We start from the raw sequence: 19,466 nt of genomic DNA, 5'->3' as shown, positions 1-19,466 counted from the left end.
ATGGGAGCTGCGCAGCGAACAATCCCGAAAGCCCTACGGCCCTCCTTTATCTAATATCTGTCTAACAAAAATCTGCAGCCGCAGCGTTATCTACAAGGCTGCACACGCGGCGAACAACAAGGGTCCGCGGCACGCCTCGGACGGCACTTCCCGTGCTGGTGCACGGGTGTGGATAATGATGCGAGCCTCGGCAAGCGGGTAGCAAAAAATACGGTGCAGAGATGTGGATACCGTTTTATATTCACTTTATTTGCATGTCTTTGAAAGAGAGCATAGACAAGGCCACGTCGGCCGAGCTGACCGAGGACGATTTCGGGCTATTGCTGGACGTCGTCGACATCGTTAAGAGCGACGCCGACACAAACATCGAGGAGTCTGTCGACATCATTAAAACCAAGCTGGAGTCCAACAACGCCAACGTTATTCTGCGCAGTGTGTCGCTGTTGGACTTTTTGGCGGAGAACTGCGGCGCCATGATGCGCGGCCAGATTGCCAAGCGGTCATTTGTCAACAATTACCTTGTCAAGCTGGTGAACGACCCGAAAATGCACAATTCCATCAAGTACGCAGTCATCAAGGAGATCTACAAGCTAAGCAAGAGTTTCAAGGGCGATGAGTCACTCCGTGCGATGGAGGACAGTTTCAAAGAGCTGCAGAAGAAGTATCTGTATTTGTGCCAGCAGGCGGTTTCTGAGGTTGACGGCACTCCGAAGCCTGCTAGTGGCGAGGAGGACGAGGAGCTTAGAAAGGCGATTGAGATGTCGCTGAGGGAGACGGGCCCGCCGTTCAGCGAACGCCAGAGCACTACTGTGGCTGAGCAGGCGTTCAACGTGCCTGCTGCGGCGCCAGAACACGCGCAAGCCCCAGCCCCAGCCCCAGTTCCTGCTCCAGAAAAGGTGCGTGCTCTGTATGATCTGCAGTCAAACGACGACGATACGCTCTCGTTTAAGAAGGATGACATCATCGTCGTTGTTGAGAAGGTCAACGACGACTGGATTCGAGGCTGTCTGAACGGGAATTTGGGCATTGTGCCTGTGAACTACGTCGAAAAGGTGCCGCAGGCGACAGAGCGCGAATTAGCTGAGCTGGTGACGCTTCTGGATAACTCGTTCAACGTGGAGGTGCTGCTGTCAAAACTGATCGATCTGAAGACGCGAGTGGCCTCGCAGCCAATCTCCAGCCAGGAGTTCGAAAGCATATTGATTAGAGACCAGATTCCGGGCAAGCTCGACCAGCTTAGCCATACAAGAGAGACTCTGCGCCAAATATTGGATCTGTACAAGCTGAAGGTGCTGGAGCTGCAAAGTATGCAGAGAAACGTCGATGCGAGTGTGGAGCTGTACCACCAGCTGCTGAGAGAGGCGAAAAATAGCCAGCCGCTGCCGTCCCCGAACCCGACCACGTTCGGGTTCAATCCCCAACAGAGCCAGTACCAGATACAATCTCCGCCTTTTTAGAGAAGCTGATTCCGTATTGACTAGCCAATTGCTCAACCGACACGAGATTCTGTACGCGGAACCTCTTCACGTCGTCGAGGATGTCGTTTTTCGAGACAAAAATGGCGCCCAACCGTTCCACAACTGCGCCACCATCGCTTAGAACCACTTTTTTACTCTCACTCAAGATCTGCAGTTTGTATAGCACAAGAACCACGATCGACAGTTTGTACTCGCTAAACTCAGAAACGTACGACGGCTCGGGCGTGGTGAGAATCTCTGAGTACACCACAGAAAGCTGTTCCCAGAGTCCGTGCAGCACAATGCTTGCACACTGCTCAAATTGCAACGATGCCAAGATAGCAGCCAGTGTCTGCATTTTGAACTGCTGCACACACACGTATTTGACGCGAGAGTATATTTTGAGCTGTGCGACGCTCAGCCGCGGCAAATGGACCGGCCGGGCAAGATCGGGAGCCAGATCCACCACACAGATCTCTCCAGGCGGCCACTCACGTTTTAAAATGTCCGCCACCAGATCTGCCAGCGACTCGTGGTGTAGCTGCTCGATCATAAATAAAGCTGATTATTTTTTAATATTATTTACTCCCCAGACCGATCTTATTTTTTCAAAAAAACATACGCCAATACAGCTGGCATTTGTTGTCCTCGAGTTGCATGTCTTTTGAAGCGTACGAAGACGTGACAGGGCTGCGGTTTGCGTGGAATGCGCTGCCGCAGTCTCCGAACGACCTCAAAAACTACGTCGTGCCGTTCTCTTGTCTGTACCAGCCGCTCAGACCTATGGAGAATCCACTCTTGTTAAACGGGCCTCCGATTTCCTGTCGTGCGTGCCGGGCTCTGCTGAACCCGTACTGCCAGCCTGACCTGCAGAGCAGGACGTGGACTTGCTCGCTATGTCGGCTGCGCAACCAGTTTGCTCACGAGCTCGCCGACCTGCCGTTCGAGGCTCGTCCCGAGGCTGTCAATTACGAGTACATATTGCCGCCGCTGGCCACCCAGCAGCCTTATGTGTTCCTTTTTGTCGTAGATCTGTGCCTGGAGCCAGAAAACCTTGCTGCTTTGAAGGAAAGCCTGTTGGTGGCAATGAACTTGATTCCCCCAGATGCCCTGGTGGGCTTTATCACGTTTGGAAAAAATGTCAACGTCCACGAGATCGGCCATCAGGACTCGAACTCGAGCTACTGTTTCAATGGGCTGAAAAGCTACAATGCAGATCAAATAGAGAAAACTCTGGGCGTGCTTTCTGGAGACCTCAAGGCCGCCAGGAGACCCGTCCAGCATCAGCCTGAAATGCCGCTAAACCCTGCCAGCAGGTTTATCCAGCAGCTGGCCATGTGCGAGTTTCAACTCACCACTTTAATCGAGTCTCTAACCCCAGATTCGTTCCCTGTGGAGAAATACCACAGGAACCAGCGTGCCACGGGAGCTGCCTTGAACGTGGCCACCAACCTGCTCTCGTCCACATTTGCCAAGTCTGGTGCCCGCCTAATGCTGTTTACCGGAGGTCCCTGCACCTACGGCCCGGGAAAAATTGTGGAAACCGCATTGAAAAATCCAATCAGATCGCATAGCGATCTCCAAAAAGATCCGGCCATGCTCAAGCAATACAAAAAAGCGGCAAAGTTCTACGAAGAGCTCGCAGCCATTGCGTCCAAAGCAGGTCACACAGTCGACATATTTGTCGGCTCCTACGACCAGGTCGGCCTTGCCGAAATGGAGTGTCTCATGCACCGAACGGGAGGCACGGCGATCCAGAGCGACGGGTTCTCGACAGCCATTTTCAAACAGTCCCTGCAACGATTTTTCAACCGCACCCCTGCAGGCACCCTTGAGTTCGGCCTCAACGCCACGCTCGAGATCAAAACCACAAATAACCTCAAGCTCAGTGGTATCGTCGGTCACGTGACCGCGCTCAAGCACAAGACGCCGTTTGTGGCGGACAAGGAGGTTGGCGTGGGCGGAACGGACACGTGGAAACTCGGCGGAGTCTCTGTGCATTCCACGTACGGCGTGTATTTCGAGCCTGTCGTTGAGGTTAGCCAACCGTTCGGGATCATACAATTTATCACCAGCTACCAGCACTCGGACGGCACGCGTAGACTGCACGTGACCACCAGTCACAAGCCAAGTCTGCAACCGGGGCAGAATTTGATTGATTTTTTCGACCAGGAGGCTGCCGCTGTGCTGGTTGCTCGTGAGGCACTGTACAAGGTGCTGAGAGACAACTCCACGGACGCCATTCGGTGGTGCGACAAGATATTGGTGGATCTGTGTTCCAAGTTTGGAACCTACAAAGTGGGCGATCCGCGCTCGTTGGTGCTGTCTCAGAATTTGAACCTCTTTCCGCAGTTCATGTACCACCTGAGACGGTCCAATTTCATCCAAATCTTCAACTCGTCTCCGGACGAAACGGCGTTCTACAGACACTGTTTCCTGACTGAGGAGTGCATGAATTCGCTCATCATGATTCAGCCGACGTTGACATCGTTTGAGATCGAGAAAGAGCCAGAGCCGGTGTTGTTGGATTCGCTGTCGATTAGACCAGACAGGATCCTGCTCCTGGACACGTTTTTCCATCTATTAATTTTCCATGGCTCCCAAATAGCAGAGTGGAGAAGACAGGGGTACCAAGACCTGCCAGACTACGAATACTTCAAAGAGTTCCTGAATCAGCCTCGCGTGGAAGCTGCAGATATCCTTGTTGACCGGTTCCCACTGCCGCGATTTATCGACACCGAGGAAGGCGGGTCGCAGGCGAGGTTTTTGATGTCGAAGTTGAACCCAACGACGTCGTACAAAAACGGCGACGACTTGCACATTCTGGCGAACGGCCAGACGGACAGCGGCGCCGTGATCCTCACCGACGACGTGAGCTTACAAACGTTCATGGAACACGTCAACAACGCGGTGGTGAAGCCGACCTAGATACAAAATTCAGCAAGCTGAAACTTTGTAAGTGTATATCAAAAATTATGAGACCCACACTCCTCCAAAGGGAAGAGCTGGCGAGCCTGCCAGCAGCAGGTATGTGCAAAGCACACTGGACAGGCCCGATCACAAGGACTTCATGATCTCCTGTGATCTCCCAAGGTAAGTATGAAAAAATATTTTTTGGGGACGGGGCCGTTTATATAGTGCTGTGTCGCCGGGTAATCTTTGGGGCAAAAAAACCAAATACGCATTTTCCAAAAATGAAAATAAAATAAATATTGTCTTATGCCTTCGTTCAGAGAGGACAATTTCCTGATAGTCCAGCCGGGCTCGCAGAATACGCTTGTGCGATTTGGGATTGAGGATGTACTTAGTCCACCTGCGTACAGTATTCCTACGAAAGTATACAAAAATGCACAGGACACGGCATACTACACCATCAAGCCTCAGGACGAGTCGCTCGCTGTGTATCCCATTGTGAAAGGCGAGATTGTCGATGTTCACGGGCTAAATTTTCTGTTCAAGTGTATTGCTCGCTCGATTCTTAAAGACCAGCCGGTGTTGCTCCTCAACAGCATCGCCTTCACGCTTGTGCAGACCTCCAACAGATGGTCGAACGAGACGATCGAGATGATCACAAAGTACGTTTTTGAAACTCTGCAGTTCGGGGCCTTCTCCATCGTTCCTGCCTCTCTGTGCTCGATGTTCTCTTACGGGTCTCTGTCCAATGCTTGTGTTGTTGACATTGGCTACGAGAAAACCGAGATCACGCCCATCCTCGACTACCAGGTGTACACTCCGGGAATCAAAATCATCGACAAGGGCGGAAACAGTATAAACGATAGATTGGGCAAGATTCTGCCAGACTTGACGAGCGATCAGGTGGAAATGCTGAAGCGGTCAGCGATTTTTGAAGTTTTGAGTGAGGAGGATGCCAAAAATTCGTTCTTCGGCGCGGAGCAGCTGGTGGAGAAAAAAGAGGAGGACGACGGTGTACTGGACGTGGCGGCAATTGTGACGAGCGACAAGCCGACCCGGGAAATCCTGGCGGAGAAGGAGAAGGAGAAGCGCAAGAGCGGCAAGGCCGCTACAGAATCAAAGCCAAACAGCGAGCTTGAGACTAACACGTTTGTGGATAGCGAAGGCAATGTTGTGAGCGTGGGTAAGGAGCGGTTCCAAGGCTGCACAGACCTGATCGAGAGCATTGGAGCGGCTATCCACCGCACATTGTCGAAAATCACAGATCTTAAAAGGGCGCAGGAATGCTACGACAACTTGATCCTAGTAGGCCAGACGAGCAAAATCATCGGATTCAAGGAGGCGCTCGTGGTGCACCTGTACCGCAATTTTGTTGTCGGACAGGGTGCAATGTCTGCCCAAAGCGGAGCGTTCCGCGACACAAACAACATGATTCAGGACCTGAACCTAATCCAGGTGCCGAAACACGTCAAGCTACTGAGTCGGCCGGACTACTTTACCGAGTGGAAAAAGACCGGGTTCGAGGACTGCTCGTTTCTGGGCGCACAGATACTCGCGAAGCAGGTGTTCAACTCGCACGCTGTCGGGGGCTCCTTCCTGCGCGAGGACTACATGGAAAAAGGCCCGATTGGTATTTGACACAACAGGTTGTAGTATACATACACTAATAGGACTCAATCCCCCCGCAGTCTCCTGGCAAGATGGATGTCTTTCTGCATGATGGTGACTCGCTTCGCGTGGAGCGCGCACAGGTTGGTATCCTCAAAAAGATGCACAAGATACGCCTCGACGGCTTCCTGCAACGCCAGCACTGCGACCGACTGCCATCTGTAGGTGCTTGTTCCGAACTCGTCCTGGACGATTTCTCTGACGAGTCTAGCAAAGGGTAGTTTCCTGATAAGCAGCTCTGTGGACTTCTGGAACCTTCTGATCTCGCGCAAGGCCACAGTTCCGGGCTTGAATCTTTTTTTCTGCGTTTTGATTTCTGTCGGGTCGCCTGGCTGGTTTCTCGCGAGCCCAGAGCTCAACGTCGAGCCCGCCTTGACCTTTGGCGTCTCAGAGCTTTTAGACGGTGTTTTCTTGATACTGGCTGGCGAATTCTTGAAGCTTGTGCTGGAGCCCATCTTGGGCGTCTTTGGCGTTGTCGACACCGGCTTGTGCTTATTTAACCTGGCCATTGAAACAATGCCCTAAAGTTTATCAGGACAATTTTTTGATTACCCCTTTGGAAATAATTAAGTGCAGTGGCTGGTCTCAAAAAATATTTAAAAAATTAATAAATTTCTTCAATATGTTTTCACCTACATAATACAAATAAATGCACAGGAAATGAACAGTCCTATTTCTCGGCGACCTCTGAGCCCTGGGAGAAGTTTGAGAATGCATCTCCCGCCTCCTCTGTGGTCTCTTTCTTGGTCTCCTTCGGTTTAGGAGCGGTCTTAGAAGCTGTTTTGGGAGAGCCCTTCACCTTCTTCTTTGGCTTTGGTGGTTCCTGGGTCATAAACTTGAGGAACCGTTTTCCCAGACCCTCCTTGCCCTTCTTAGATGGCTTTTCGTCCGCAGCAGCATGTTTCTCGACTGCAGCTGGCTGGCTGGCAGCCACATCTGCCGTTGGCTCCTCTGGCTCCTCCGGCTCCTCTTGCTGTTCCTTCTTAGGCTTCACCAGCTTCGGCTCGTCGTCCTCGGTAAACCCATAATCCACTGCTTCCTTCTTTGGCTCTTCCACCTCCACTGCCGGCGGCTCAGGAATCGACGCGTCGTCGAGCTCGAATTTGGAATGGTCGATCGTCTCCTCGTCGGAAACGTCGCTGCTGATTTCCCTCTGCAGATGCTCCGGCAGGCTCGAGTTGATGTTCTTCTCCTGCTCCTTGTGGGACGTTTTGAGATCCTTCAACTCGGCAACGAGATCCTTTCTCTGGGCCTCAAGTTGGTCCTTCTGGTTCGTGAGTTTCGATCTTGTCTCCAAATACTCGTCGTACTCTCGTTTTTTCTGCTCGTACTGCTTCTCGGCCTCCTCGTGCACCCGGTCGCTCTCAGAAGCCACTTTCTCCGACTCGCTCGATGCCGCCGCAACCGCAGCCTCGGCCTCGGCGATTTTGGCGGTGATCTTCTCCAGTTTCTTCAAAGTCGACTCCAACTTCGCACTAGCAGTCTCGTAGCGGCCCTTGTGCTCTGCCAAAAACGCATCGGCCTCCTCGCGCTTCGCCTTGAGCTCGTTCCACAAAGCAGTCTCCTTCTCGCTCTCCTCCACGAGCGGAGCCACCTCTTGGTCCTTCTCGGCCTGGATTGCATCCAGCTCGGCCTGCCTCTCGGCGTCTTTGGCATCCTTCACCTTCTGGAGCTCCGCCAGCTTCTCGTTGCGCTCGGCGTCCACCTCCTGCTTACTCTTCTCCTCCTGCTCGATCTGCTCACGGAACTGCTGCTCCTTGGCGTCCAGAGCGGCCTGCTGGTCGGCCTTCATCTGCGCCTGCTGCTCTTTCAGCTTGTCCTTTTCTTCCTGGAGCTTCTCACGACGCGAGGCCTTTCCGGCCTCGCGTTTCTGCTTGGCATCGAGCTTGGCCTGTTTCTGAGCAGCAAAAAACTCTGCCTGCGCCCGCTTCAGCTCTGCTTTGCGCTGCTGTGCAGCCAAGTTCGCCAGACGCTGCTGCTCCACCTTGTCGTCCAGATCGGACAGGATCGGACTCACGACCGACGACGCCATGCGGTTGATCTCGTCAATGCTCAGCAAAAGTCCACCGCCAACGTCGATCTTGCCGCCCGTCTCGCTCTTGCGCTTCTCAAAGTTCGCCTGCGCAACCTGCAGGGCCTTGATGTTCCACTCCCGGTTACCGAAAAGATTGTCCTGCACAGCCTTGTTGTCGATTCTGTCGAGCGTGGCATTGGCGTTGCTGATGGCCTTGATGAGCACGCGGTTGTCAATGAGTGAGTTGCGCGCCAGCGTCGCGCGCTCCTCCGCCGCATAGTCCCGTCTTGGGTCGAAACTGAGCGACGCCAGAGCACCAACCGACGCAAACTTCTCGTTGTTCAGGTTGTCGCTCGCCGTTGGAATGCCGTACAGTCCGTCCCTGTTCGGGTTGAGTCTGGACGACATGCTCTTGAGCGCGCTCTCCTTGGCGGAGTACGTGATCTTGGAAATGTCCACCGCGCCGTTGGCACTGGTGTACGCCTTGGCCGTGGTGAGGCCGGAGCGGAAGTCCTGGTCTGGGTTGACTCTGGAGTTCATGGTCTTGGTGGCCGAGTCGGTGGCCTTATTGAGGATGCGGCCGATGTCGATCACCTTGCTGGCCTCATACGCGCCGCGCACGGTGGTGCCCGGGGTTGAGGAGGCATGCAGGTTGCTCATGGTGGTGCGGCCGGAGCGCACGTCGTCAAAGTCGTACACGTCTTGGAGGGCGGACTTGCCGGTGGCGGGCGCAGGCTTGCGCAGCACAGACGATGCCGCGTCCTGCGACAGCTCTGCATCGCCGCCATCTACGTCCTCCTCGTAGAACGGGTACTTTTGGGACTTGGCACTGATGGCTGCGTATTCCGCTTCCGGTGCAAAGTTGTTGCGCTTCCATGCCCTTGGCGCAGAGTCTGTCTTTGCAATTAGAGCGGCAGTGGCGGCCTCTGCGGACAATTCTCTCTTGTAAGGGTGCACAGAGAGATCGGAAGAGGAGGCCAGCAGGGCAGCGGTGTCTGAAGCTGAAGGGTCAACGCCAAGATTGACCTTGGCTGGGTTGTTGTAGATTCCGTACTTCAATTTGGCTCTGTAGATAGCCTCCTCGCTGAGCGGCTGTCCATTGGTCTGGTAGACGCTCTGGCGAGTCGATTTACTCGTGATGGAGGGGGCACTGTCCTGATACGACAGCATTGAACAAAGGTTATCGGGGAGAGATGAAATTTGCGTGGTTGCTCTTTTAGAGGGGCTGTGGCGGTGCAGGTTGAGGCTTGTAGGGACGGGGAGGCGGGCAGGACGAAGGAGATGCTACAACAAGAGGTATACGGGCAAGAGATGGGTACGATAGTGTGCTGCTAAGGTGGAGAGGGGCCGCTTGTGGACCATGGATGAGGATGTTGTGTGGATGGGGGGCCTCCACTGGGGCTGTAGTGGGCCTGTGGCGTAGTCGCCGCTGTAGTTGCCCCTTTAGGAAAAGTGGACTGCATGTTTCGGGAAGGTCAAACAAAGTGCACACGGGTACCATGGCCGGGTAACAGGCCACGCTGGGTGATAATGTGTCACTTACTGCGCCACCACGCCGCAAGCAGTCATGTCGCTGCGCGTAGCCTGACAAATCTGATAAGAAAATTATATAAAGCATGGCAAATGCCCGATCCGGTCACAAAACATAGCTTCTTGTTGTTTTCATGGACACACCCGACTGGAAATTCAGGCATTCCACGCGGTAAGAAGAGCATAGGGCATGGATTCCAGAGACACTCCCACTCCTTTGATGGAGCTAGTATCCGCTTTCGGATACTCAGACCTAGAAATCGTTGAACAAAGAAAAGAGTCGCTCGTGTCGGATCTGAAGGAGATCGATTTCAACGCGGGCGACTTCTTGCACGAGATCCAGTACGATGACCTCAACTACTCCGACGTCGAATACGACGTCGATATTGATTTCGAGTGTTCAAGGTTGTCAAACACACCTGAAACATCGCAGCAGAGATGCGCTCCGGACGAAGAGGACATGCCGGAGCTCACCATCGACCCGTCAAAAGTCGATCTCAGTGGCTCGAGCCACGCAAACAACTTCTCGCTAGCGTCCATCTATCAGCCTGTATATTCCAACCTATTGCCTTCTTCACCAGTTGGTCTTGGCCGATTTGACACGTCTTACTCTGCTTTCCCAGACGACTTCCTTACCGAGTCCCCGCCGGAGACACCCATCTCCTACCGCGGCTCGCCTGCCATGGACACTTCGCCTGTGGAGGCCAAAACAGAGTACCTGGACGCCAGTGACGACAATTCGGCGTCGGCACTCCACTCTAAGTCCAGAATCACGCTCAAAATCCCTGTCAAGCTGCCTCATCGCCCGCTCACCCAGCCGGGCGGCAAGCTTGTATGCGAGGTGGAGAACTGCGGCAAGCAGTTCAAAAACCGTGCTCTTTTGTCACGTCACATCAACTGTGTCCATCTTCATCTCGAGCGGTACGTATGTGAGTTCTGCCACCGCAAGTTCACCAGGTCGGACCACATGAAGATCCATGTTGGCAGAATGCACCAGAACAAGAACGGCGACTCGAGAAAACGCAGCACGAGCAAGACTCGCCGCAAGAGATAATTGACCTTTGCATATTCCTGTTCGCCGTCGCACCCGCATCTTTGCATATCCAAGCCCATTGCTGTTTCAATTCGTCATTGCAGACCCGGCCGTCTGCTTCACGTCATCTTTGCTAGAACGCGCGATCGCATCCATTCCATGCGGGCAACATATACTTTATAATCTAATACTTTAGCATACGCAGGACATGTCTGTACTAACTCGCAGAACGCCTTGTTCCATTGGTTTATCCTTTGATTCTTTCGATTCTCACATGGTAGTTTTCTATCAAGCCCATTGTATTGATCACATCGCCATTCATCCCTAGGTACATGTACTGATTTCAACTTCACTAACAGCTAGCTTCTTGTCACTATTAAACCAGTATTATCATTTATTCATTCTATTATTTTCAGTATTTGGTGAGTATACATTTTAGCCGAAGCAAAGTATTAGTTCATTTGGTCATATTGCAACGCCAGCTCGTGCAATTTGCGGTCCAGAGCATGGAGGAAATGATACGTGAAGTAGAGAGGCTCGTCATTGGGGAACCCAAACGGCGACTTTTTGCCCAGCCAAAAGTCGGAGCCCGTGTTCAGGTCTGTCAGAGAGAGGAACTGGCTCCAGTCCTGGAATGAGTACTTGAAGTCGGGTTTTATGTTGGACAAAAATGTGGATTTGCGCAACTCGATGATTATTTGCTGTATCTGGCTCATTTTGGAGAGCAGCGGATCGTTTTTCTTGCGGAAGCGAGGCTTTAGTGATTCATGCGCGGCGAGGTTAAAATCTTTGCGGAGAGCAGCTCGTTCGCTGTGCTCGGGATGGTGATAGCTGGAGTCATTATAACTGGCCAGCTCGGTAGCAAATGAGGAGGCAGAAAGGTACTCCTTGGTGCTGAAGATGTCGAGGTTGGAAGCTTCTTTTAGGTTCTGTAGGTGATGGAGGATGGCCTCGTGGGAATCTGATTCGTCCGAGTGCGACACGTTTGTCTTGCGCAGCATACTGAGATTCTGTATTGTCTCGAGCGAGCTGAAAATGAAATCTCCAATGTTCATAACTAGGATGGTCATAACCGGGATTGCGGCAATCGCCCACACACAGAAAAATGAACGGCCGCCGCTCGTGGTCGGGGCTGGGACGCCGTATCCGATCGTGACAAAGCACAGGAATGCAAAGTAGCAGCTGAGATGATACGCCCAGCCTTCGTACACGGTGAACATCAACGAGCCCAGGAGCCAGAACGCCGTCCACGAAGTGAGGATTGTCAGTGTGCTGAAGACGCGCTCATATCGCATTGCTTTTCTACTGGCATTTTTCATGCGGTTAAAACTCTCCTGATTCGAGAGGTTTGGCGGCGCATTTTTCAGCTCGAGACCGCGGAACATTTGTAGACGGTGCCAGTAGAACGTGGAGGCAGACGAGAACATGACCAGTTCCCTGATGGTGGAGATTATCAGCCCGAACGCGACCAGGCCGACAATACACCAGAGCAGAGTGAGTGTCTGTGCACCGCTGGTCTGTGGAACAAAGTCACCGAGCCCGATGGTGAGAATTGTGGTTATCGAAAAATACAGGGCTTCGCCGTACGACACGTGCAGCAGCGCCGTGAACATGCCAGCCCCCCACATCATCCAGGTCACAAAGAACATGGTCTGCAAGATGAGCGTGTTCTGCACGCCGTCAATGTTGAACACCGGCGGGTACTTCTTCAGCAGCACGCCGAGTATGTTGAGACTGAGCAGCACAAAGTTGGCAAAATGCAGCAGCACTGTGAACACCGCAAACCAGAACCCGTAAGAATAGGAATACCTCACATAATGCTCGTGGCGAAGAAATTCCACATGGTAGATGGCTACCAGGAGCATGAGCATGATGCTGGCCACAAACCAGCCTGCGATGGAGACTATCTGGGCGTAGTGGTAGTTCATTTTTCTGCGGTAGTTGAGCAGCAGGCAAATATTCGCCGCCACCCCGCACACCATGGAGATCGTGTTCACCGTGTAGCACCAGCTTTCGTCCGCGCCTGCAGGCTTGCCCGTGGCCTTGTCCTCCTTCCAATTGCAAATCACGGCTGCCACTGAAAGCAGGTTCGACAGCGGGCCAAGACAGCCGCAAATCAGCGGGAAGTACGACGAAAGCACAAACCAAACCACAAACGTCGGTTGTCCAGGCCGCACTTCCAGGTTTGCCACGTTCCAGTCCGCGTTGTTAAGAAGGCTGTCGTAGTACTCTTGTATCCGGGAAGTCATGCGTGCGATAGGAGCAGGCTCCTCCATGGTGCTTTCTGTCAGCGAGCGGAAAGCCGAGTCAACAAACCCGTCCTCTTGGAGCGATTCTTGTGCACCCTGAACTCCGCTCATTGGTCCGGGACACTATAAATTAGCATGTTTTAAAAAATTAATTAATTTTTCTCTAAGTGGTAGCGTTGCGGATATTCACCAGGTGCTGGGAATTTTCAAGAAACTCCAATTCTTGCTCAATGAAGTCACAGTAGTCCAGAGACGTCACGCCGGCAACACGCAGATAGTTGAGATCGATGGCCTTGTCGCAGAAGTGTTTTTTGATGAACTGCCATTGACGTAACTCGTAGTCAAAGTCGAGGCCAGACTGGTCGCTGTACATGCGAACCCGTTTGCGCGCGCCGCCGTTCGTCACAAACAACAAGTCGTCCTTGCGCAGACTCACGGGGTCCAGTTTCGGGAAGTTCGAGTGCACAAACATCGGCCGGCTATTCGTCTTGTTGAACCAGCCAGTGAACGTTCGCGCAGGGTCGTACACCACGTCTCCGGCCCACCAGTCGCGCAGGCGACCGATAAACGACGCCTGACGTCGCTCGTGCTCCTTTTCGCGAGCTGAAAACCAGTCTTTGTACGCTGCTACCAATTTGTAGTCCACCACCGGATCGTACTGAATCATGCCGACTCCCGTGTAGTGCTCCTCGGGCTGGAGTTGCCAGTAGCCAATGACATCCACAGCCTTGCGCACATGGTAGAAGGGCAGTCCAAAATGCTGCGCTGCGGCCACAAATGTCTCCTTGTCGCCCTCGCCAGCCCCTCCCTGCGAGAACAACGGATAGTACTGCTGCGGTCCGTAGTAGTTGTAGTATAGCGCCAACAGCAGCGCGCGGAGATGCGTGCGCTTGTCCACGGCGATCTGGCCCGACTCGCTCGAGGGGTCCGGGAGTGCGCCAGCGCGGTCGTGCAACGGCATGCTCGAGAACGCGTGACCAGTATCACGTGCATAGTATTTGTTTGGCGTCACGTCGTCGATGTTGTTGCGCACCTGTTCGTTGCCGAGCTCGCGGTCGACAACTTTGTAGTACGTTGGATGAGTGACGCGGCGCCAGAAGTCGGGCCACGTGACCATTCCGTGCGAAGTAAACGGCTCGGACACGAAAATCGCGTCTGGGTTGGCTACCGGAACGTTATCTGAGTCCAGAAACAGCACCTGTTCAAAAGAGGACACCAGCAGAGCCAGGATTTTGTACTGGTAGCCTCTGATCGTGTATTTGTGTTTGCGAAACTCGGGCACGCGCTCTGTGAGCAGCACACACTTGGCGTTGAGGTCGGGCAGCACTTTTTCGCAGAGCATTTCTTCGTACTCGGCTTCCGTGGGGAAGATTAGTTCGACGGGCAATTTCGAGCCCGTGGCGCGCAAGTTCTCGATCCCGAGCAGCGATAGCCACGAAAACTTGCCGCCGCCAACAAACACAATGCCTCTCCCCTCGTAGAGGCCCTCCGGATATGACGCGGGCAGGTCTCTGACCACATTTCTGTGCGACACGGCCAGATCGGCCACCATTTCGGGCGGTACCTTGAGGCAGTTCAGCAGGTACTCCTCGCTGAGCAGCGGAACGCCAACGGTGTCGTGCATGGCGACGTTCACCGCCTTGTACGCGCCGTACTCGCGTTTTACCAGCACTTCCAGTGGCATGCCCGAGCCGACAGCCACGCCCGGTGTGAGCTCGAACCCGGTCCTGGGCTTGTTGGCGAGAATTGTGGCCCAGATGTCCTTGAAATATTTCTGGAACTGCGTGTCTGTTTTGGCAACCCCCACGTAGCGCGCCGGCTGCAGCCCTTGAGAGTTGCGCAGCTCACTCAGGCTATGTTCGTACTCCAAGAGTTCGTCCAGGCCCGCCTCGCCGGCCCGCAGCCCAGAAAAAGGCCGGCTCAGGCTGGAAGACCGCAGATGTTGCTCGTAATAACTGAGTCCTCGGCGACTCCGGCGGGGCAGCAGCAGCCAGGACACCAACGTCAGAACCACGGCCACCAGGGCCCTGAAAACCCCGCGCCGTCGCAGAAGCCGAACATAGGACCCCATTATCACTTGTTTATTCCGAATTTGTCAACTTTGTTTCCGCACCCGTGCACCCGCCTGCCGCCCAAAAAACGTTCGCGACATTTGAGACCTCACTTATTCTTTGCTTATGGAAGTCCCTACACGTAGACGTCGGCAATCTTCCGTGGGCAAGATCAATCTCGGAGACAACTCGGTGCCGTCGCTGCGCACCATGCACTCTGACAAGGACGTCAAGACAACGGCCCAGCTGCATAAACAACAGCTGAACAAAGCCACAGACTCCAGCGACGATCTTGCCGTTCTAGACAAAATCTGGGTCTCTGTCAAGATCCTGAGCTACAGACACCCGTGGCTGCCGCCGCTGGTGGTTTTGGTTGCCACGCAGCTGGCCTACTGGTTCTCCAACAACTACACTTCGTCCAACCCTCTGCACATGTTTATGACCATGTCGTACCGTGTTCCGGGCACAAACCCGCCGCTGTATGAGAAGGGATGGAAAGACTTTGCGTTTGTTGGGTACATGATGGTCTTTTTCACGTTTTTCAGAGAGTTTCTGATGCAGATCGTGCTGCGGCCGCTGGCGCTGCACTTTGGCATCCGCAGGGAGTCCAAGATCAGACGGTTCACGGAGCAGACATACTCGATGTGCTACTACGGCGTGAGCGGCCCGCTGGGGCTGTACGTGATGAAACAAACGCCGATGTGGTACTTCAACACCAGGGCGTTCTACGAAAACTACCCGCACCTGGCGAATTTCTACCTGTTCAAGTTCTACTATCTGGCACAGGCGGCGTTCTGGGCGCAGCAGAGCGTGGTGCTGATCTTGCAGCTGGAAAAGCCCCGCAAGGACTTCAAGGAGCTTGTGTTCCACCATGTCGTGACAATGCTGCTGATTGGCCTGTCGTACAGGTTCAACTTCACCTGGATGGGAATTGCCGTGTACATCACGATGGACATTTCGGACTTCTTCCTGGCCACGTCCAAGACACTCAACTACCTGGACTCGGTGATCGTGGGCCCGTTTTTCTTCCTGTTTGTGGGTGTCTGGATCTACCTCAGACACTGGCTCAACTTCCGGATTCTGTGGTCGGTGCTCACCGAGTTCCGCACCGTGGGGCCGTTCACTCTCAACTTCGCCACGCAGCAGTACAAGTGCTGGATCTCGCAGCCGATCGTGTTTGTGCTGATCTTCGCGCTCCAGCTCGTCAACCTGTACTGGCTGATGCTCATTCTGAGAATCATGTACCGGTACGTGTTTCTGAACGTGGCCGAGGACGAGCGGTCCGAGTCCGAGTCCGAGTCCGACGACAAAAAGAACAACTAGCTACACCATATTCACAAAGGCCTTCCTATATACACGGCACTCAGGCCTCAAAGCTAATCTGCGACATGGGCTGCTCAGCGCTGGCACCGTGCTTTTCCTTGTACCTGCGCACGCGCTCGAGTCTTGTGCGGTAGCCGCGCTCCGCAGCCTTTGCCAACACCCCACATATCAAGTTTGTAGCCCTAATAGAGTCGTCGTTGGCTGGAATTGCGTACGTGACCAGCGCCGGGTCGCAGTCGGTGTCCACGATGCCGACGCTCGGAATCCGCGACTGCGCCGCCTCGCCCAGCGCGGTCCGGCTGTCCCGCGCGCTCAGCGTCACCACCAGGTCCGGCTTCAGCACGCACCGCGCCTCGAAGTCCGTCAGGCTTCTGCCCGACGGAAGGTCCGCCATGTCCACCTCCACGCGCGGTTTAGCGTTCTGCAGACTGTTGGTGATCGTGCCCGGCACCCACTTGCTTGCAACGTACACCCCGTTGCACCGCTGCGCCGCCGCCCGCACAGACCGCAGCTGGCCCTCTCTCAGCCCGAGAAATAGCACCGTGCCGCCGTTTTCAACCACACCTTCCACCACCTTGGCTGCCCGTCTCAGGTGCGTCACCGTCTGCTCCAGATCGATGATGTGCAGGTCGTTGTAGACACCGTAGATGTATGGCTGTGTCGAGTGCTTCCAGAGTTTCGTGAAGTGGCCCAGGTGGGCGCCGGCGGCCAGCAGTTTCTGGACGGTGACCTGGTTGGCCGACGGCGGGTTGGTGATCAGCTCGTGCGGCCGGTAGACGCCCTTGACCTCTGCCCCCAGCTCGCCCAGCACCTTGTCGTGGTACTTCTGGCGCACCACGAGCTCTGGCTCCGAGTACGGGTCGCGCTGGGGCGTGGGCACGAGGTTCGGGTATTCGGCGATCATCGACCGCGGCGACGCAAACTCGTCGTGCTGCGAGCGTCCCAGAAACGCCTTAAATAGCTCTCTGAACTTGCGCACCGCCAGCTCGTCTCTGTTGAGCGTCGGCAGCGGCGTCGAGTTGAGCAGCTCCTCGACCTCTGCTCTCGACATGTGCTTGAGGTCCTTGATGACGTTGGGGCCAAGATTGTCGGCGGCAACCTCGCCAGCTTCCACAGGGGCCGTGCTCTTGACGGCCGAGTTGCGTCTTGCCACGGTGGTGGACAGAAGACGCCGGAAGTGCACACTCATGTTGGTGAAAATTTTGAAGAAAAAGCATCCATACACGGGAAAAATAAATATTGAAAAATACAAACATGCTAGTGCGCTACACGAGAGTGGCACGGGCGCTGGCGCGCGGACTTGCTACCAAGCCGGAGATCACTGCCGAGTCGGACTTTGCGTTCCGCAAGTCGCACATCGCAGGCCTCCCCACAGCCGAGCAGGACTCCCGGTTTTACCCCGTCTACGGGGACCTGGTTGCTGGAGATGGGGCCGTGGAGCGTGTGGCCAGCTTTGTGAGCCGGTTCCGCCCCGTGTTCGACGCGCGGCCGGAGCTGCGTGTCATTGGGGACGCCAAGTTCATTTTGAACGGCAAGATCGCCAGTATTCGCCGCGCTGGGAAGGGCAGCATGTTTCTCGATCTGGTGCAGGACGGGCACAAAGTGCAGGTGGTGGCGAACCACAAGATGATGGGGCTCACAAACGGCGAGTTTGCGGACTGGCACGGCCAGTTCAAGCCAGGCGACTACGTCTCGTGCACGGGCCATCCAGGAACCACCAACACGGGCGAGCTGTCGCTGAAAGCGAGCGAGCGGCTGCGGCTCGCCGCGCCGGCGCTGCATCCGGTCCCGCCCGCTTTCAGGGACCCGGGCAAGGTGTATAGCAACCGTGTGGTCGATTACCTCGCGAACGGGCGGTCGCGCGAGGTGATGATGGCGCGCGCACGGCTGGTATCGACGCTGCGGCGATTTTTGGAAGAGCACGGGTTCATGGAGTTTGCGACGCCGATCCTGGGCTCGGGCAACTCCGGCGCCAACGCTACGCCATTTACGACAACCAGCGTCCACGTCAAAAACAATAGAGACGAGCCGGTGCAGCTCAGCATGCGCGTGGCTCCCGAGCTCTGGCTGAAAAAACTGGTCATTTCTGGCTTCGACAAAGTGTACGAGATTGGTCCGGTGTTCCGTAATGAGGGCGTGGATGCGACACATAACCCAGAGTTCACCTCGTGCGAGTTTTACGCAACTTTCACGAGTCTGACACAGACAATGGAGTTTACCGAGAAGCTGTTCCAGAGACTCATAGACGAGCTGAGCACGCTCGCAATTTGCCGAGATAGGTGCAGCTGGCTGCAGCAGAGCCTGTCACGTAACGGCGGCGAGTTTAAAAAAATTGATTGCCTGCAGCAGCTGCCTCTCGAAACCGGCAGACCGTTACCAGACTTGTCCAGCGAGGCACTGGTTCAGTATTTCCAGGAGCTTGGTTTGCCATTGCCAAAGGTGAGGTCGCCTCAGAAGCTGCTGGACGAACTCATCTCGGTGTATTTGGAGCCGCTGTGCCGAAAAGAACCAACGTTCCTTTACAACCTGCCAGAGGTGCTGTCTCCGCTGGCGAAATCTGCAACCAGAAATAATTTTAGTGTTTCAAACAGATTCGAGCTGTACATCAATGGCACAGAAATCATCAATGCATACGAGGAGGAAAATAACCCGTTTAAACAGGCAGCCAAGTTTGCACAGCAGCTCAGCGCACGCTCCCAGCACAACGACACAGACGCCATTCTGCCAGACTCGGCATACGTGGAGGCCATGGAATGGGGGCTGCCGCCGACGACGGGGTGGGGAATGGGGATCGAGCGCGCAGTGATGTTTTTCACTGCGTGCGAGCGCATCGACCAGGTGCTGCCTTTTGGCAAGCTCCCAGATGTCTTGAAGCAGTAATTGGCGGTGCGCGGTAAACGCCTGCTCGCGGCGTCTCCCGTAGGCTGACATAAGCACAGAAGATAGCAGTGTTCCGCCTCGCACCGGCGCACGGCAACAGGCACCTCGGGGAATCCCGAAAAGGCAGGTAAACGAAAAACACAATAGCGGGCCCCAGTGCCAGCATAGATTAGCTGCAGCACACGCCAATCACGGCCCTCAGCGGACAATAGGCCCGGCCACATCAAAAAAATGGAATCCTGTCTACTTGAAATTTTTTCACCCACTTTTGCGATAATGCGCACGCGTGCAGGCTGTTATCAGCATGGAGTGTGCACCCTTGGAATATGTATATATTAACTAGAATTG

General features: G+C 54.5%; 11 protein-coding genes across 11 annotated transcripts; 5 read left to right on the top strand and 6 right to left on the bottom strand.

Moving 5' to 3' along the window:
- Positions 1-254: 254 nt before the first annotated feature.
- Positions 255-1,079, top strand: OGAPODRAFT_41673 (uncharacterized protein; the record flags this gene model as incomplete). Its single annotated transcript, XM_018355423.1, has 1 exon — positions 255-1,079. A coding segment is annotated over one exon (825 nt), but the record flags the coding sequence as incomplete, so codon positions are not given.
- Positions 1,080-1,410: 331 nt separating this feature from the next.
- On the bottom strand, positions 1,411-2,010 carry OGAPODRAFT_7361 (uncharacterized protein; the record flags this gene model as incomplete). The annotated part of the gene is made up of 1 exon (XM_018355868.1): positions 1,411-2,010. The coding sequence occupies one exon, from the start codon at positions 2,008-2,010 to the stop codon at positions 1,411-1,413; it is 600 nt and encodes a 199-aa protein (XP_018212689.1).
- A 104-nt stretch (positions 2,011-2,114) lies between these two features.
- On the top strand, positions 2,115-6,529 carry OGAPODRAFT_93105 (uncharacterized protein; the record flags this gene model as incomplete). Its single annotated transcript, XM_018357271.1, has 2 exons — positions 2,115-4,370; positions 4,695-6,529. 2 exons carry the CDS (start codon positions 2,115-2,117, stop codon positions 6,006-6,008), a joined length of 3,570 nt encoding a protein of 1,189 aa, XP_018212687.1. The 3' UTR covers positions 6,009-6,529.
- OGAPODRAFT_98723 (centromere H3 protein) lies at positions 4,702-6,529 on the bottom strand. Its single transcript, XM_018358044.1, has one exon. It carries the CDS (start codon positions 6,491-6,493, stop codon positions 6,044-6,046), a length of 450 nt encoding a protein of 149 aa, XP_018212688.1. The 5' UTR covers positions 6,494-6,529; the 3' UTR covers positions 4,702-6,043.
- Positions 6,530-6,638: 109 nt separating this feature from the next.
- OGAPODRAFT_75711 (uncharacterized protein) lies at positions 6,639-9,222 on the bottom strand (the record flags this gene model as incomplete). The annotated part of the gene is made up of 1 exon (XM_018356070.1): positions 6,639-9,222. One exon carries the CDS (start codon positions 9,220-9,222, stop codon positions 6,709-6,711), a length of 2,514 nt encoding a protein of 837 aa, XP_018212686.1. The 3' UTR covers positions 6,639-6,708.
- A 505-nt stretch (positions 9,223-9,727) lies between these two features.
- Positions 9,728-12,941, bottom strand: OGAPODRAFT_15937 (uncharacterized protein). The gene has a single exon (XM_018354066.1). The coding sequence runs from the start codon at positions 12,889-12,891 to the stop codon at positions 11,068-11,070; it is 1,824 nt and encodes a 607-aa protein (XP_018212684.1). The 5' UTR covers positions 12,892-12,941; the 3' UTR covers positions 9,728-11,067.
- Positions 9,773-10,636, top strand: OGAPODRAFT_12161 (uncharacterized protein; the record flags this gene model as incomplete). The annotated part of the gene is made up of 1 exon (XM_018353311.1): positions 9,773-10,636. The coding sequence occupies one exon, from the start codon at positions 9,773-9,775 to the stop codon at positions 10,634-10,636; it is 864 nt and encodes a 287-aa protein (XP_018212685.1).
- A 60-nt stretch (positions 12,942-13,001) lies between the features above and the next one.
- OGAPODRAFT_98721 (uncharacterized protein) lies at positions 13,002-14,872 on the bottom strand. Its single transcript, XM_018358043.1, has one exon. It carries the CDS (start codon positions 14,546-14,548, stop codon positions 13,028-13,030), a length of 1,521 nt encoding a protein of 506 aa, XP_018212683.1. The 5' UTR covers positions 14,549-14,872; the 3' UTR covers positions 13,002-13,027.
- Positions 14,873-15,092: 220 nt separating this feature from the next.
- Positions 15,093-17,410, top strand: OGAPODRAFT_15936 (uncharacterized protein). The gene has a single exon (XM_018354065.1). It carries the CDS (start codon positions 15,126-15,128, stop codon positions 16,236-16,238), a length of 1,113 nt encoding a protein of 370 aa, XP_018212681.1. The 5' UTR covers positions 15,093-15,125; the 3' UTR covers positions 16,239-17,410.
- On the bottom strand, positions 16,351-17,130 carry OGAPODRAFT_42775 (uncharacterized protein; the record flags this gene model as incomplete). The annotated part of the gene is made up of 1 exon (XM_018355440.1): positions 16,351-17,130. A coding segment is annotated over one exon (780 nt), but the record flags the coding sequence as incomplete, so codon positions are not given.
- Positions 17,411-17,775: 365 nt separating the features above from the next.
- Positions 17,776-19,432, top strand: OGAPODRAFT_15935 (uncharacterized protein). The gene has a single exon (XM_018354064.1). It carries the CDS (start codon positions 17,808-17,810, stop codon positions 19,116-19,118), a length of 1,311 nt encoding a protein of 436 aa, XP_018212680.1. The 5' UTR covers positions 17,776-17,807; the 3' UTR covers positions 19,119-19,432.
- The last annotated feature ends 34 nt before the right edge of the window (positions 19,433-19,466 follow it).

The sequence above is a fragment of the Ogataea polymorpha genome (genome assembly GCF_001664045.1).
Source record: "Ogataea polymorpha strain NCYC 495 leu1.1 chromosome Unknown OGAPOscaffold_2, whole genome shotgun sequence".
Taxonomy (NCBI): domain Eukaryota; kingdom Fungi; phylum Ascomycota; class Pichiomycetes; order Pichiales; family Pichiaceae; genus Ogataea; species Ogataea polymorpha.
The sequence above is the reverse complement of the archived record's forward strand: the minus strand, read 5'-3'. Positions and strand labels throughout refer to the sequence as shown.

Coding starts and splice junctions, on each gene's coding strand:
- OGAPODRAFT_98723 (XM_018358044.1), bottom strand. CDS start 6,493: ATGGGCTCCAGCACAAGCTTCAAGAATTCGCCAGCCAGTATCAAGAAA.
- OGAPODRAFT_15937 (XM_018354066.1), bottom strand. CDS start 12,891: ATGGAGGAGCCTGCTCCTATCGCACGCATGACTTCCCGGATACAAGAG.
- OGAPODRAFT_98721 (XM_018358043.1), bottom strand. CDS start 14,548: ATGCCACTGGAAGTGCTGGTAAAACGCGAGTACGGCGCGTACAAGGCG.
- OGAPODRAFT_15936 (XM_018354065.1), top strand. CDS start 15,126: ATGCACTCTGACAAGGACGTCAAGACAACGGCCCAGCTGCATAAACAA.
- OGAPODRAFT_15935 (XM_018354064.1), top strand. CDS start 17,808: ATGTTTCTCGATCTGGTGCAGGACGGGCACAAAGTGCAGGTGGTGGCG.